The sequence below is a fragment of the Triturus cristatus genome, chromosome 9 (assembly GCF_964204655.1).
Source record: "Triturus cristatus chromosome 9, aTriCri1.1, whole genome shotgun sequence".
Lineage (NCBI taxonomy): Eukaryota > Metazoa > Chordata > Amphibia > Caudata > Salamandridae > Triturus > Triturus cristatus.
In genome coordinates this window covers 699,830,422-699,844,900 of record NC_140592.1, presented here as the reverse complement: position 1 = coordinate 699,844,900, position 14,479 = coordinate 699,830,422, and the positions used below count along the sequence as shown (strand labels likewise).

The 14,479-nt window shown below is 48.2% G+C and overlaps 1 protein-coding gene across 8 annotated transcripts in view; it reads left to right on the top strand.

Moving 5' to 3' along the window:
• The first annotated feature begins 2,523 nt into the window (after positions 1-2,523).
• The window catches only part of EHBP1L1 (EH domain binding protein 1 like 1), a 262,674-nt gene continuing 250,718 nt past the window's right edge, over positions 2,524-14,479 (top strand). For 4 of the 8 annotated variants that reach the window (XM_085625832.1, XM_085625831.1, XM_085625828.1 and 1 more), the window contains exons 1-2: positions 2,524-2,721; positions 3,015-3,359. In XM_085625832.1, coding sequence (XP_085481958.1) covers positions 3,256-3,359 — 104 coding nt within the window. In that variant the 5' untranslated portion in view covers positions 2,524-2,721; positions 3,015-3,255. Of the gene's footprint in view, positions 3,360-14,479 lie in introns of all 8 variants that reach the window. The other 4 variants (XM_085625833.1, XM_085625829.1, XM_085625830.1 and 1 more) reach the window with 2 other exon arrangements.

Sequence of the window (14,479 nt, the reverse complement as noted above, 5' to 3'; positions counted from 1 at the left end):
CCACGCTTCCAGCAGATTGTGCACTGAAAATCAGAGGCCTACCCCGTCCCGAGTGACCGTGGGCTCCTGTAAAGCATTTCCTCACGAGGCGTCTTCGCGATCCCCTGCCCGTTGGCTTGTGGGTCCCCCGAAGACTTTCTTATCGACTCAAAGGGCTCCCCCTGGTTGCTCCAGGCCTGCCCTCGCTGGGTGAGTCCCTCCGACCTTGCTGGTCTGCAACGCTGACCTTCTTCGATTTCCACGAGACTTGCTGTTGCCAAGGCTTGTTGGCTCCAATCCGGTTGCCGACACCTCAGTAAGCTGCAGACGTCGTGGAACATTCCGAATCCAGCTGCTGGTCATCGTCGATCCTTCCTGGACTTCGTGACCGAAGAGTCAAAACACCCTTGATCACCTGAAATCACCCGACTTCCGTGGGCAACCAGCTTCCTGGCCCCCGGTCACTGGCAATTGACTGTGAACACTGTCCCCTCAATTTTCAGGTCATCTGCATCTCGAATCCATCCTTGGATTCCACCGGACACTTCTTCAGTCGACGCAAGCAGCAAGTCTTCTTTGGTCTCCATAGAAAACAGCGACGCGACCCGACTCCAAAAGACACCTATGCACCCGGCTTCCCTGGGTGAGGTAACTCGTGCACTCCGGTGCCCTAGTGTGTGTTGGCCCTTGAATTACTCACCTTGTAAGTGGCTTGCTTGTAGACTTCCTCGAAGTACCCTAAAACTTTAAAAATCAAACCGCGACTTGCTCCATTATAATCAATAGGGAACCCGCTGCTGTGTTCACACACTGCATGCGTCTCCCGTGGGTCTGTTACTTACCTGCTTTCCCTGCAGTAGTGAAGCCCCAGCGATTCTACAGGCCCTAGGCCTTGTCATTCTGCAAGTCGACTTTCCTAAACCTCTTTTTTAGTATATGGTCTGGTACGCCCCTAGGGCCCCAGCCATATTTGTGCTTAACTTATTGTGAAACGTTGATATTTGAATGTGTTCTTGGCTTCTAATCTCATAAAGAGATTAGTAGAGTGTGTCTAGAAATAAATACATATATATTTGATATATATACCTGTGTGGTGTCCTTTCATTTGGTAATTCAAGAGATTATAAGGTAAAACAAGCTGCTTTACATTCCTCTGAGACTTAGCCTGAAGGCTGCTCTCCACAGCTACCCCTAGGATAGCTTTCTTTAAAAGGTTGTTTTAAACCTATCTACCATAAGAGTCGAATTGGACTGGTGCAAGGTGGCCACTATAACTAGTGACCAGCATATGCCAGGCCAACTTCTCACACCTGTGTTTTGACATCTGTTTTGTAAAGGCAATAACCCACTGAGCTATCCACGTAAAATACAGTTTGCTATCTGCATGTCACAACTGCCACCAGGCAAACCGCAGATTGCACTCCAGCAGGGTCATTAATCAACCGAGTTGTCTTGATATTTTTATTGTTGCCTCGCATCTGTCTGCCATGATAATAATGAAGCAACGATTTTGAATGAAGTGTACAGCAAGTATATGTTTTGCCGAGCCTTTGCAGATTCTAAAAACATGAACAAATAGCCACACACTCCCGCAGCATATCCTTTCTAACAATTGTAGAGCGCTTTGATACCCGCGAGGGTCATGTTCGCGCTATTTAAAACTCTTCGAATAAATAAATAGAAAATAGGGATTCTATTAAGGGAGCTGCATTGACTCCCAGTTGAGAAGCGAATCCAGTTCAACCCCCTGTGTTCAGTGCAGAGGAAGAGCAGGGGCTGGCCCACGGTACCTGCAGGACTTTGTCAAACCATGCCAGCTCTTCGCTCTAGTGGGCTGTCCCTGTGTGTGTGATCCCCACAGTGAAACGGGCAGGTACGGGAGGGCGATCGTCTGCCTGTCAGGGCCCTAAGCACTGAACAGAGCCTCTTTCCCTCCTATAGTGCGGCTGTCAGTACCTACCGCGGCTAAGGCCACGGTGACTCACTTGAAAGCGTCACCAGAGCGTCGGAGGAGGCACACCCAGGGCTCCCCTTGCCCTATAACCTCAGCACGAGTGTTTTTCTGGTACAGATCCTTGCCAACAGGCCAGTACGCTACAGACAAGGCCTTTTAAACATGTTTGCATTGCAATAAAACCTCTGAAAAAAGCGAACAAAGGCAGAAACGCCTTCCTAACAAGGAATACATGGCACTTTAGATAAATTCGTATTCAAATACCATCTCGCAGACCCCCTAGAATCTCAGACACGAACAAATAGTCGTTAATCCTATTTACAAAAAAAGGTGGAAACTCTATCTGCAGCGACCCGTCCCAACAGAATATCATACCCCACCAAGATGACTTAAATATAAGACGGACGAAGGAGAAAGGTGTGGCCCCCGTCTGAATTTTCTTTGTGGCAGGGAGGGCTATTCCAAACGACTTCATGCAGGTACCGGAATACAGTGCGATAAAGTAGTGCGCGAGCCCTGCGGGCCTCGCGTGTGGGGCAGGCAGCCCCCACCTCTTGCTCGTCGCGGGGAGCCTCGGCCTGTCACTCTCTGCGTGCACAGTAAAAACTTTCCGGCGCAGGCAGGGGAGCCCGTGAGCAGGCCCTGCCCTGCCTGCCTTCGCGGAGAGGCAGGAGGCCGGCCCACTTCTCTTCTTCCCTTTAACCTCTTCGAGCCTCACAAGTGACAGGAAACCCGGCAGCCGGAGCGCGCGGCCAGAAGAAGCCCCGGAAAGCGAAAGAAACGCCCGGGTGAGGGAATAAAGCAGGGCAAACTATTTCATTTCACGGGAGCTTGCTTGGGCAAGGGGCGCTCTCCGTGAAGAATGAAGTAACGCTGTGGGGAGTAAGGAAGACTTGGCAGCCCCTCGGCACCTGGGGAGGGCACACTTCCCTTTCTAAAAGAAGCGGCATGTGACAGAAAATATCAGCCAGATGAAGTGCGGGAGGGGTCATTGCGGCGGGCACGGATAAAGCTTGAATATCTCACGTGTGCGTCGACTTAAGGCTACGGTTAAATCATCGTGTCCTCTCTTCTTCAACAGGGTGCGTCGGTGACCCCGAAGGACGGCGGCGGCGGAAGGGGGTCCCGGAGGTGTCGTGGAAGGGCCGGGGTGACCTTCGGGAAGAGCCTGGAGTTGGCAATGGGCACCGCGCCCCAACGGGGGCCTGGCATGGAGGTCGCGTGCTGAACGGGCGCTCCGGCAGCCGGGGCTCCACACCGCTTAGGAAGTGGGGGACATTTGTGGTGGTCAGTGAGAAGGAGCGTCCTGCAGACCAGATAAAATGACTTCGGTGTGGAAGCGGCTGCAGCGGGTGGGCAAGCGGGCCTCCAAGTTCCAGTTCGTGGCCTCCTACCAGGAGCTAATGCTGGAGTGCAACAAGAAATGGTAGGTCCAGGGGTGTGGTAGTCGTGGGGGAGGGAGTATATCTCTATGGAAGAATGTGAAGTTAAAGCGAACTGTGGGAAATGATCAGTGCTATCGATGTGATATTAATATGCTTCGTTTTGTGGGTTTGCGTTGGCATGCAGCGCCTGGCTGCATGCTGGTACTGTTGGGCACTGAGTGGTGCAATCACATGTGAAAGTAAACCAACGTAGAATAGCGCAGCAGAGTAGAATAAAAGCAGAGTATACCACAGCGTATAATGACGTAACCCAGGATTAAATGAAGTATCGCACTGCACCACATTGGACAATGCAACACGGCATAACAGAAGGCAACCCAAGAACGCAACGCATGGCTTAATGCAGCATAGTTTCTATAGCAGGTCAGAGCATTGCACAGCTGCATAAAAGGCGCAAATGACAGGCCATATGGTGACATAATGCAGCACAAACGCATACATTGACCCAGCGTAATACAGCATGACAGAACAGGTAGCAAAGGTTAGCATAGCAGCATGACGTAATATAGCATAGTGTAACAACGAACAGCCTGAAGTAAACAGCGTAACAATGGAGCGTAACACAGCCTGCACACTATATCATAAAATCACGGAATTGCAGAATAGCGCACTGCACCGTAGTGTTTGACATAGCGCCTCAGCCTAGAAAAGTATAACGCCCCTCCTTACTAATTGCGAGCACTCACCTAAGGAATGGACAACGGCTGGCACTGCTGCCCCAGTTCCAGGAAGTGACGCGAACACCATTGGTTTCAGACCTACACTCGTTTGTTTAAGTTTTAATCAGAGCTTGTATTTTTCTCAACAGTTTTATGATGAAGGTATTCGCAAACCAGTACCTGGGTGTTGTGTCAACACCAGGTGCGAGTAGAGGCATGCTGCCAGTCTGCGCCGGGAGGGGTCATTCAGGGGGATCTGTTTGACAGCACCTGCTGAGAAGTGCTGGCACAGCCTTTTTAAAGTTGTGCACCCCTTGAGAAGTTTGTGTTTATGTGCTGTACAAAGACGCCCTACCAGCCAACCTACTACTGTCGATTAAAAAATCTCCAAAGACAACTTTGTTGAGTAACCTTTTCCAATAGCTGAAGCGCCTAGCTGTATTTAGCGCCCTAGAAAGGTGTGACTTGACCAGAAAAGAATCGCAGCCCTGCTGAGAAGTGAATGCGCTGCCCCCATTAAAGTGCTGCAGAAGTGCACGTGGCGTCCAGTGAAAAGTGCCATATTAGCGGCCACTATTCTCGCTGTTTGAAAACGAATTCTGTATTTTGTGAGACTTTTCGGCCCTTTGGGAATCATGTTCACAAACATCAGGACCTTGGTATTATGTTATCGATAATTCCATTGCTCAAAATAAAAGTGTGGGTGCCCAATAACTAACATATTTACTGTGCTCCTCAAAAAATATTATTGGGGGAGGGGGGTACTAATGTGAGACAGAACACTGTCTTTTTTTATACATTAGAAAAGAAACATTCCACTTCAATCAAGTTTTCACCAAACTATAAACACACCAGCAAAACGTGCAAGTGGGAAAATGTAAGAGGGTGGTGGGGGGCTGTTTGGAAATGTTGTTTGTATGTAGGTCAATTATCTTATTAATGTTTGTGTCCAGCTGTGTGAACCGGGAAGTTTGGGGAGGGGAAGAGGGGTATGAGTCAAGAGTTTTTCTATTTCAGGAAGCATTTCTGGGCAGGCCTCTTCTGTGCCCTGTGGACCCCCCTCCCCCCCTCCCACTGGCAGACAAGTGTGATCCACCCTTCCGTCTGCTGAGTCAGTCAAACCTTGCCCCTGCTCTCTTCACTGAAATACTGTGGCATGAGGGGAACAGACAAGCTCAGGGGCAGCATGGGCCCGTCGACCTACTAAACTAAAAACCCTCTAAATACAGGGCCGGCGCTAGGCATTGGCAGTGTGGGCAGCTGCCTAGGGCCTCGCCACTCAGCCTACCAGCATGTGGCACTCACAATTGCAACACACCACTAGTCCGCATGTACCCCTGCCAATCCAATTGAAAGAAAGGTGTTTCTTTGCATCTGGGTTCATGGGAGGGATGGTATGGGTAGGCCTACGGGAGGGGGACACTTCCTCCTGTCCCAGTTGTAAGGAGACACATTTTGCAGGTTTGCCCTGCAATCAGGCCTCCTACCCGGCTGCCCATTCAGAGACACTGCAGGATGCCCTTTGTCCAGCGCTTTAGTGTCCCCACAGTTTTAACTCTCAGCCTCCAAGCAATCCTCACACCTTTTGTCCTATTTGAGCTGTAAAATATGTGCTTGTAGGTGGCTGAGAGGAGGAGCTGCGGCCCAGGAGAAGTCTCCACAAAGCAGCTGCTGGAGCCCTGAAGGTGTCACTTTGAAAATTAGAGGGGCCTCACACATTTCCCTTCGCTCGGGGCCCCAAAAATCCTAGAACCGGCCCTGTCTAAATATCCTAGAGAAAGACTAACAGGAGTGCTTTCCAATCAATGTTTCTCAGCTGACAATAGGAGGAGACTGAGAAGCCAAGAGGGAACAAGAGGTCAACCTGTGAGGTAATTGGTGGTCAGAGTGTGCTTGGTTCCACGTTTACCAACCCTAGCATTTTGACAGATTGAAGTCCTCAAATTAAAGGGCAGTGAATATCCGTGAATGAGATCTTGTACAACATGGCCTCCGAGCTCACCAAAACACCAAATACTTGAGGGTCTAATGCAGGGTTTGGTGGTAATGGAAAAACCTCTAATTTCTGGAGGTGCAAGTGGAATGTCCTGCACCATACTGTGCCTGAAATTGAAGAAGAGAGCATAAACCAGTAGATATTGTACTTGGGGATGTATGGTACCTTTACAGAAGACAAGCTAGGATGTGTGGCCCATTCTTGGAAACAAAACTTTAAGCATACATGCCACTAGACCCGATTCACACGGGAGACTCTAGATTGTGGAAACCAAAGATGACTTTATTTTTACTGTCTCCTGCCTGAAATTGACTTTGATTCAATAGAAGTCAATAGGGAAAATACAGTCTCCCGACTATTTTTTAAAGATCTCCACTTACCTCTCCTAAAATGTTGGCATGTGTGTTTAAGGGTTTAGGATTGGCTTCAGTAGTTTAATCTGCCATCCTGGTCAACTTTCTGGAATTCCTGGGATTAACTCCCCTGGCTTGTTACCATTAAGTTTGTTTGAGTAGTCCCCTCCTTCTATCCCCAATCCATAACAGAATTTAGATTTTAAGATGGAACACGTGAATCAGTCAACCACCAGGGACAAGCAACACAGGGAGAGAGTTCATTCTCACTCCTGGGAGAGTTACTGAGGATTCCAGCAGCACACGGACCCAGTGATTTTGAAGGTGATTGGGGGTGCTGTATTAAATATAGTAATGAACCCGAAAAACAATAGTTTTAAGTGAGTTTACAACTGCCATTTTCCTTTTATTCTTTTGGAGGCAGTGATTGCAGACCAATCAAGTACAACTCTCCTCAAGGGTTAGGGGGCAAAGGAGTTGTCCCCGCTCCTGAAATTTGCTTTTTCAAGTAGAGCTGAATTAACTCTTGAAATATTCCAGTGCTTTAACATAAGTACCCTGATCATTCTCTCTCTGCAACAGGAAGTTGTGGGCTGCATCCTGATGACTGAATGGGCTGAGGACACCGCATACCTAAAAGTGGTCCACTGTCCTTCCCCTCTGGGTCTAGTCTTTGCAGCCTGGTGATCCATTTTACCCACCCTTTCCTTGTTATTCGCAAAAAGAGCGATCATTTATCCCAGATTTGAATGCTAAAATGGTTTCTGCCCTAAAATTTATTTTAAAAATCTAACAACCATTCAAAATATGCTAGCTGTTCCCTGGAACTCACCCCAGAGAACATGTCCAACGAGGCCTTCCCACCAGCTAAACCTCCACTGAATAGATGGACCGATTTTGAGCCATATGCCTACTTTACTTTGGCCTTCCACAGGGTCCAACTAGCTTACAGAGCAACCAGGCAGTGCCCGAGGCGCTTTTCTAAAAAGTTAGTGTATGGGCCGTTTTTAGGTCTCGGCTAGCGAAGGCTGCGCTTGCGCAGTCTCGGAGATTTAATGACTTGGAGAAGAGGGGCTTGAACCGGCCTCTCTTCTCTCCTCTTCTCCATTGGCTGGCCTCTTAAATGCTGGTCAGCCATTGGAGAAGAGGCTTGTCTCTCCAAACAAGCCCCGTCGTTTTGCGATTCGGGGGCGTGTTTTTTGTCGATTTTTCTCTGGGCGTGTTGTTCGAGAAAAACACGCCCCCGAATCCGAAAACGCCGCTGCCTTTCTCCGAGGCATTTCTGCTTTCACCTCGGAGAAAGGCAGTGTTGTGCTTGTTTTCTTCTGGGAGTAAGCCTCTCTTTATTCAGATGCTGCCTGTGTGCCTGTTTTCTGCCTCGCCGTGTGCTGGAATCCAGAGTTCGTCCCTCGGGGTCACGTCCACATCCTTCCCCGTGCCTGAATGGGTGACGTAACCGGCGCTCATGTAAGGCGCTACTAATCTCCCCGTGCCGAGATGTGTAATGAAAAAACGGTGCTATGTGGCGCGCTCCAACACCTTCCGGTCGAGTTCACGCTATATCATTGCTTTGTCCGTCGGCTAGACTGCCGACTTTTGTGCTGGAGACCGGAGTTCGTGCCTCGGGGTAGCGTCCACATCCTTCCCCGTGCCTGAATGTGTAACGTGACCGGCGCTCATGTAAAGCGCTACAAATCTCCCCATGCCGAAATGTGTAAGGTAAATACGGTGCTATGTAAAGCGCTCCAATACCTTCCGGGCGAGTTCACGCTATATCATTACTTTGTCCGTCGGCTACACTGCCGACTTTTGTGCTGGAAGCCAGAGTTCGTCCCTCGGGGTTGCGTCCACATCCTTCCCCGTGCTTGAATGTGTAACGTAAATACGGGGTTATGTAAAGCGCTCAAATAACTTCCGGGCGAGTTCGCGCCATATAAATATATAACTCTGCCAGCTGGTGCTTTCGTTCTACTGCTGCCTACATCGGGAGAATAAAGGGGGTTAAGAGTGCTGGTTAAGTGTTGTGTTGAGGGTCGTGTCCACATCCTTCCCCGAATGTGTAACGTAACCGGCACTCATGTAAGGCGCTCCAAATCTCCCCGTGCCTGAATGTGTAATGTAAATACGGGGCCATGTAAAGCGCTCCAATACCTTCCAGGCGAGTTCACGCTATATCATTACTTTGCCCGTCGGCTAGACTGCCGACTTTTGTGCTGGAAGCCAGAGTTCGTCCCTCGGGGTCGCGTCCACATCCTTCCCCGTGCTTGAATGTGTAACGTAGCCGGCACTCATGCGGGGCGGTCCAAATCTCCCCGTGCCTGAATGTGTAATGTAAATACGAGGTTATGTAAAGTGCTCCAATAACTTCCGGGCGAGTTCGCGCCATATAAATATATAACTCTGCCAGCTGGTGCTTTCGTTCTACTGCTGCCTACATCGGGAGAATAAAGGGGGTTAAGAGTGCTGGTTAAGTGTTGTGTTGAGGGTCGCGTCCACATTCTTCCCCGAATGTGTAACGTAACCGGCACTCATGTAAGGCGCTCCAAATCTCCCCGTTCCTGAATGTGTAATGTAAATACGGGGCGATGTAAAGCGCTCCAATACCTTCCGGGCGAGTTCACGCTATATCATTACTTTTTCCGTCGGCTAGACTGCCGACTTTTGTGCTGGAGGCCAGAGTTCGTCCCTCGGGGTCGCGTCCACATCCTTCCCCGTGCTTGAATGTGTAACGTAGCCGGCACTCATGTGGGGTGCTCCAAATCTCCCCGTGCCTGAATGTGTAATGTAAATACGGGGTTATGTAAAGCGCTCCAATAACTTTCGGGCGAGTTCGCGCCATATAAATATATAACTCTGCCAGCTGGTGCTTTCGTTCTACTGCTGCCTACATTGGGAGAATAAAGGGGGTTAAGAGTGCTGGTTAAGTGTTGTGTTGAAGATTTGTGGTGGGGGTTATGAGCAATGCCAATAGCTCTAACTTTAACAATGCCGAGACCGTTGCATTGTAAATGCTTGTTTTAAGGCTTTTGGTCCTGTTTTGATGGTCTGCTGGGCTAGTTTGTACAGTTGATTTCCACAATATTACCACAAGCATTGGCTGCAGCAAGCACAAATGCATGCATACCTTGCAAAACACCTATACAAAGTGTCTTTACAAGTTCAAAACTGCCCCTTTTGCAAATGTGGGCCATTTTTTAAACTATCTGTTACACTCATGGAGGCCACTTTTAATTTGGTGCCCGGACCTATTTTCTGTCCTAGTCCGAACCTGGTCTTTCCCCTACAATAGGGATGAACTCAAATATGCTCCTAACATGCAGCTTTAGCCCCACCAATGAATAACCTGTTTCCAAAAACAGACTCGGGGAACCCCATGCCGTTCAAGTCACACTCTCTCCAGTGGCAAGCCGCCAGAGGCCCAACTAGAGCCAAATTTCGGGGGGGGGGGGGGGGGGGGTTTGTGCTAAGAAAAAAATTCGGGGGGGGGGGCTGAATCTTTTAAGCCATAGGCAGAGTGGAGCTGCGGGAGCTCTTAGAAGGGGTGAAACAACAGCGAGGCCTCATTAACATGCAAATTGTCTTTTAAAGACCTGTGAAGTGCTCGGGTGCGGCTGTGTGTGCGCCGGGAAGCTGTCTCAGCACGGGCTGCCACACGCGACGGGGGGGGGGGGGGGGGGGCTGAAGCCCTGTGAGTCCAATGGGTGTTGCGCCTGCAAGCCGCCATGAGAAATAAAATGCATTTCCGCTGAGCACAGAAGAGTTGCCACTCGGTCGGTCTTTTTCTAGTGATCAGGGCCTGTGCTTCTCAGAAACAATGCTGGACTGCAGCCTAGGGTGCAACAGGAAAACAGGAAGAGAGCACAAGAATACCAGGAAGAATATCAAAACAATGGTTGTTCTTAGAGCGCATATGCTGTTAGCAAATTCAGGAGGCACAGTGCTTGGCTGGTGTAAGCTTGGCTGCCTCACCAAGCCAATTATTAAGACACTCTGATCTTTCTAATCCCTTCTGCACACTTATTGTGTTTGTCCATGCGGTGAGGAGCATGCCAGAGCATGCCTTGTCCAGGAGCTCTGGGCGATAGTTAACCAATGGAGCTAGACTCAAGGCCCTGAGCCTGAAAGACCCTCCCGGCTCCACCATTGCCTGACAGAGTCTGCCTTTACTAGAGATAGCTGGACCGCTCCTCGGCGGCCATTGTGGGATGGAGCCACTCAAGTTTCTGAAAATAGAGATGGTTCCAGCCGCCATTGTGTGACACACGGGCAGTGAGGGCCTCAAGTGAGTTTATTAGAAACAATTTGGCCCCTGGTCATCTGCCATCGCGGAACACAGTGGCTGTTAACGCCTTAAGGGCCTTAATTCGAGATAGCCGGCCTGCCACAGCCAGCCATTGTGTGACTCACAGACCACGAGGTCTTCAAGTGACCTTATCAGAGGTAGCCTGGCCTCGCTCCAGGCCGGCCGCCATTGTAGTGACAACAGTCTGTCAGGCCCTGAAGGGCCTTTATCAGAGAAGTGCCAACAGAGTAGCCACTCAGAGCCTCTTACGCGTTATCGGCCATGATAAGTCGTCTCGGGCTGCCTCTGCAGGGAGTGCAGCAGGACTTTGGCCTTGTTATAAAACTGCGCACACCTGGCAGCAGAATGGGGCAGAGCAGAGGGAAGAGAGTAGGAGTCAGGGGGAAGCACTTCGGGTGAGAGAGCAGGGGTAGAGGGGAGAAGGGGAGTCTAAGTCAGTAGGACAGCTGAGAAGGGTGAGGGTGGCAGCCAGAGGCCGAGGGCAGGCTGTGAGGAACCAAGCGAGGGGATAGGACACATCTAAGGGATACCGGCGAGGCCTGAGGGGGAGAGCGGCGGCAGTCAGGGGAGGAAGCGCGCGCGGCGGCCTTGCAGGACTAATATTGTATTAACTCCCACTGGGTCTCATAACACGCGCTCCCGCGCGCTGGGCTCCGGATGCATCCGAGGGCCGAAAGGCCACGCGAGCCCGTTGAATGCCTTACAAGGGGCTGGACGGCTATAAATGGAACAATGCATCACCAGATGCCGGCCGGGCATCTCTGTGTAAATTATGCCACCAGGCCTCGGAGAGGCGGGAGCGGGGGACGTGGATATTCAGGAAGTACGGAGTGTGAGGGTGTGGAAAGGAGAGCGGGGCTAAGGAAGTATCGAAGGACTGTGAGGGCGGTACGAGGGCAGACCTGAAGATTGACGAGGAAACATGGAGTATTAAAGGGTTACGCAGAAAACCATAGCGAATTAGAGAGTCACGCAGAAAGCCATGGCGAGTAAATACGCAGTGTGTGGCCTAATGATGACACGGTGGGAGATACATGCCAGACCCGATTCAGGCGGGATACTATTGTTTAAGTCCAAAAGCGCTTTATTTTCCATTGTCTGACGCCTAAAATCTCATCTTCAATGTAAGTCTGTCAGTGTGGAAAAGCAGTTCCTTCCAGTTTTCTTCTTCAGAATCTCCCTCTTACCATGCACAACATGTTGGCATGGAGAGTGCCTCCACTGTGGGCGGACTGGTGGGTGTAAAGAGAGAGAGAGAGAGAAGAGGATTAAATATGCAATCCGACATTTGATGGAGAGGAAAGTGTTGGGGAGAAATTAGAGAGAATAGACGCGTAGAAATGGAGAGAATGAGACCAAAGGATGAAGAGAATGAGGAGGGAGAGTATAGTGGGTAAGGTAGTGGGTAAGGGAATAACGAGAACATAATGAGTTAGACTATGTTTTCAGGGATCTGTGAGGAAATAGGATTGCATGTGAATGTACAGTGAAGGCTGATGAGAATATATGTCGTGGGAGTTGTACAGGCCAGGTGAAGAAGGAGAGAGATGCAACGGGGTGTAATGATTTTAGGAGGTTTTAAAGGTGTGCAGGGAGATGTGTTGAAGACACAAGGAAGAAGAACTTGAGATTCCCCTACTGGTTAATATTCAAGCGGACATCTTTAAATTCTGGCAGGCTTTCAAATAAAGTGACCGAAATGCCACCTGCTCTAAGATTTTGAAAGACCTCGTAATATAATCTGAAAGGACCGCCAGGAGTGTGGAATTTAATAAAATATCTACTTGTCCTCGGGACAAATTGCTTCATAAATCTACTTATCCTGTAACAAAATGCACTTGTCCCTTTTGCGCCATGTAATGTGGAGACAAATTATGTCAGCAATCTCATTATATAAGAGCTCTGATAATAGCTTCCCTGATTATGCCAGGGCTCATACCATAGTAGGGTATGAATACTAACCATTTCAAACCTACTAACTTGCATGTTTTAAGGGTTTTCACAAACTCTCTCTAATCTTTTCCCATACTGAGAAAGGTTGGAAATTTACTCCTGACAGTGGCAGATGTAAAACTTTTTCCAGGGTTGGGAAAATAGTGGTTGGTGGAAAAGTTAACTTGCAAACAATCGAATTTTCGCATGAGCAAATCCACAGCAGCATATTTTCTCATGCTAAAATGCAGTTCACAAATATTTTTCAAGAGTATTATTTCTTGCCCTACTTCTGTAAATTCTTGCGAATACACTACATTTGTATATCTGCATGTAACACAAGGATATATACAACGGGGCACTTTTGAGATTTTCTTTAATAATTGGGCCCCTAACTAGGTCTAGCGTTAACCATGACCTTTTGTATTTATTAATTCTCTGTCTCTCTCTCTCTCTCTCTATTGGCTGCTTTCACTGCGAGTGACAGCATTCTGCTCTGTCACAAGGAGCATGTCGGCAAGCATAGTAGTTTTGTTCAGTGCCAGAAACTACTGTGGCAATGTTTGCTTTTTGAGACCAAAACATGTTTTGTTTTGCCAATGTTTGTTATAATGGTTAGAGCCCAGCAGCTCCCACATCAATAAGGTTTTACAAAAAGCTTGCCAAAACAAGTCACGCACTGACAAAACCAAAAGGCTGACAACCAATTTCAGACCTACTGGCTTTGCCAATGTTTATTTTTGTTTCCTGTAATCTTCTTGAAACTGGTTACACTGATTTCCCATTATGAATGTTTTTGGCAAATACTAGCATACATCAACACATTTTACTAAATGATGCTCCAAAGAAATGATACCTAAAATTTTAGAGTAGTTTAGTAAAAGTTTTTTCTCCTACTTGCCTGTTTTTTGTGAACATTTTATTTTGAAAGCAAAGAATCGTCAATCTTGCTTTCAAGCTTCTGCAAATATTTGCATCTAATCAGAGAGAATTCTGGGAACATTATACATAGCCTCATTTTGATAAACTTTGAAAACGTGTGCACCCATTTTTATACTGAAACCACTGTCAGTAGCGCAGTCGGAGCTTACATTTACTTAGAGCACTCACCCTAATAATAAAGATTTTGCATTAATGAACCAAAAATACAAGTTTTAACAGCGTTAACACATGGAAAAAAATATTACCTTAACTTCAGATGATGCCCTTCCCTAATCCATAATGTGGTACTGTAAACTGGCAGCCAAAGGGTTCATGCTGCAGGAGGTTGAGCCTAATTATCCCAAGTACAAAATACATATGAAATCTTGTTGCCCTTGACTCCAAACAATATGTCCTGGGCGTCGGGCTATAGGAAATCCACATCCCTGGATCACTGTTGGAGAGTTACAAATATTTAATATACTTTACATGTTTAACTTGGCCCCACTTGTCTGACTTGTCATTGTCATGCTAACAACGGATCATATATTGGATTGTACTGAATTAGGAGGGCGGGGTGTCCTACAGGAGAGACACGAATGATGAGCGATTGATGCTTCGGGGTGTATGGACAAGAAATGAAGAGGAGGAGTGATGTACAGGGAAAGGTGGCAAACAAGATAAAGGGCTTAATTAACATTGCCCCTCTAATTCCGATACGGCTGGTACCACATGGGCCACTTCGCGTTGTTTTGTGTGGCTGTTGTCTCCACAGTAAACTCTTTCTTCCAGAATTTCTTCTGGGAATACATGTCCTACTGGAATTCTGGCAATTCGTGATGGACACATTCCTTTTGGACTTATGTCCATTCATGGAGTCTTGGAAATTACTGTGCAATTTGAAGAACATTTTAGAAGTATCTTTTGGAGGTTCTAC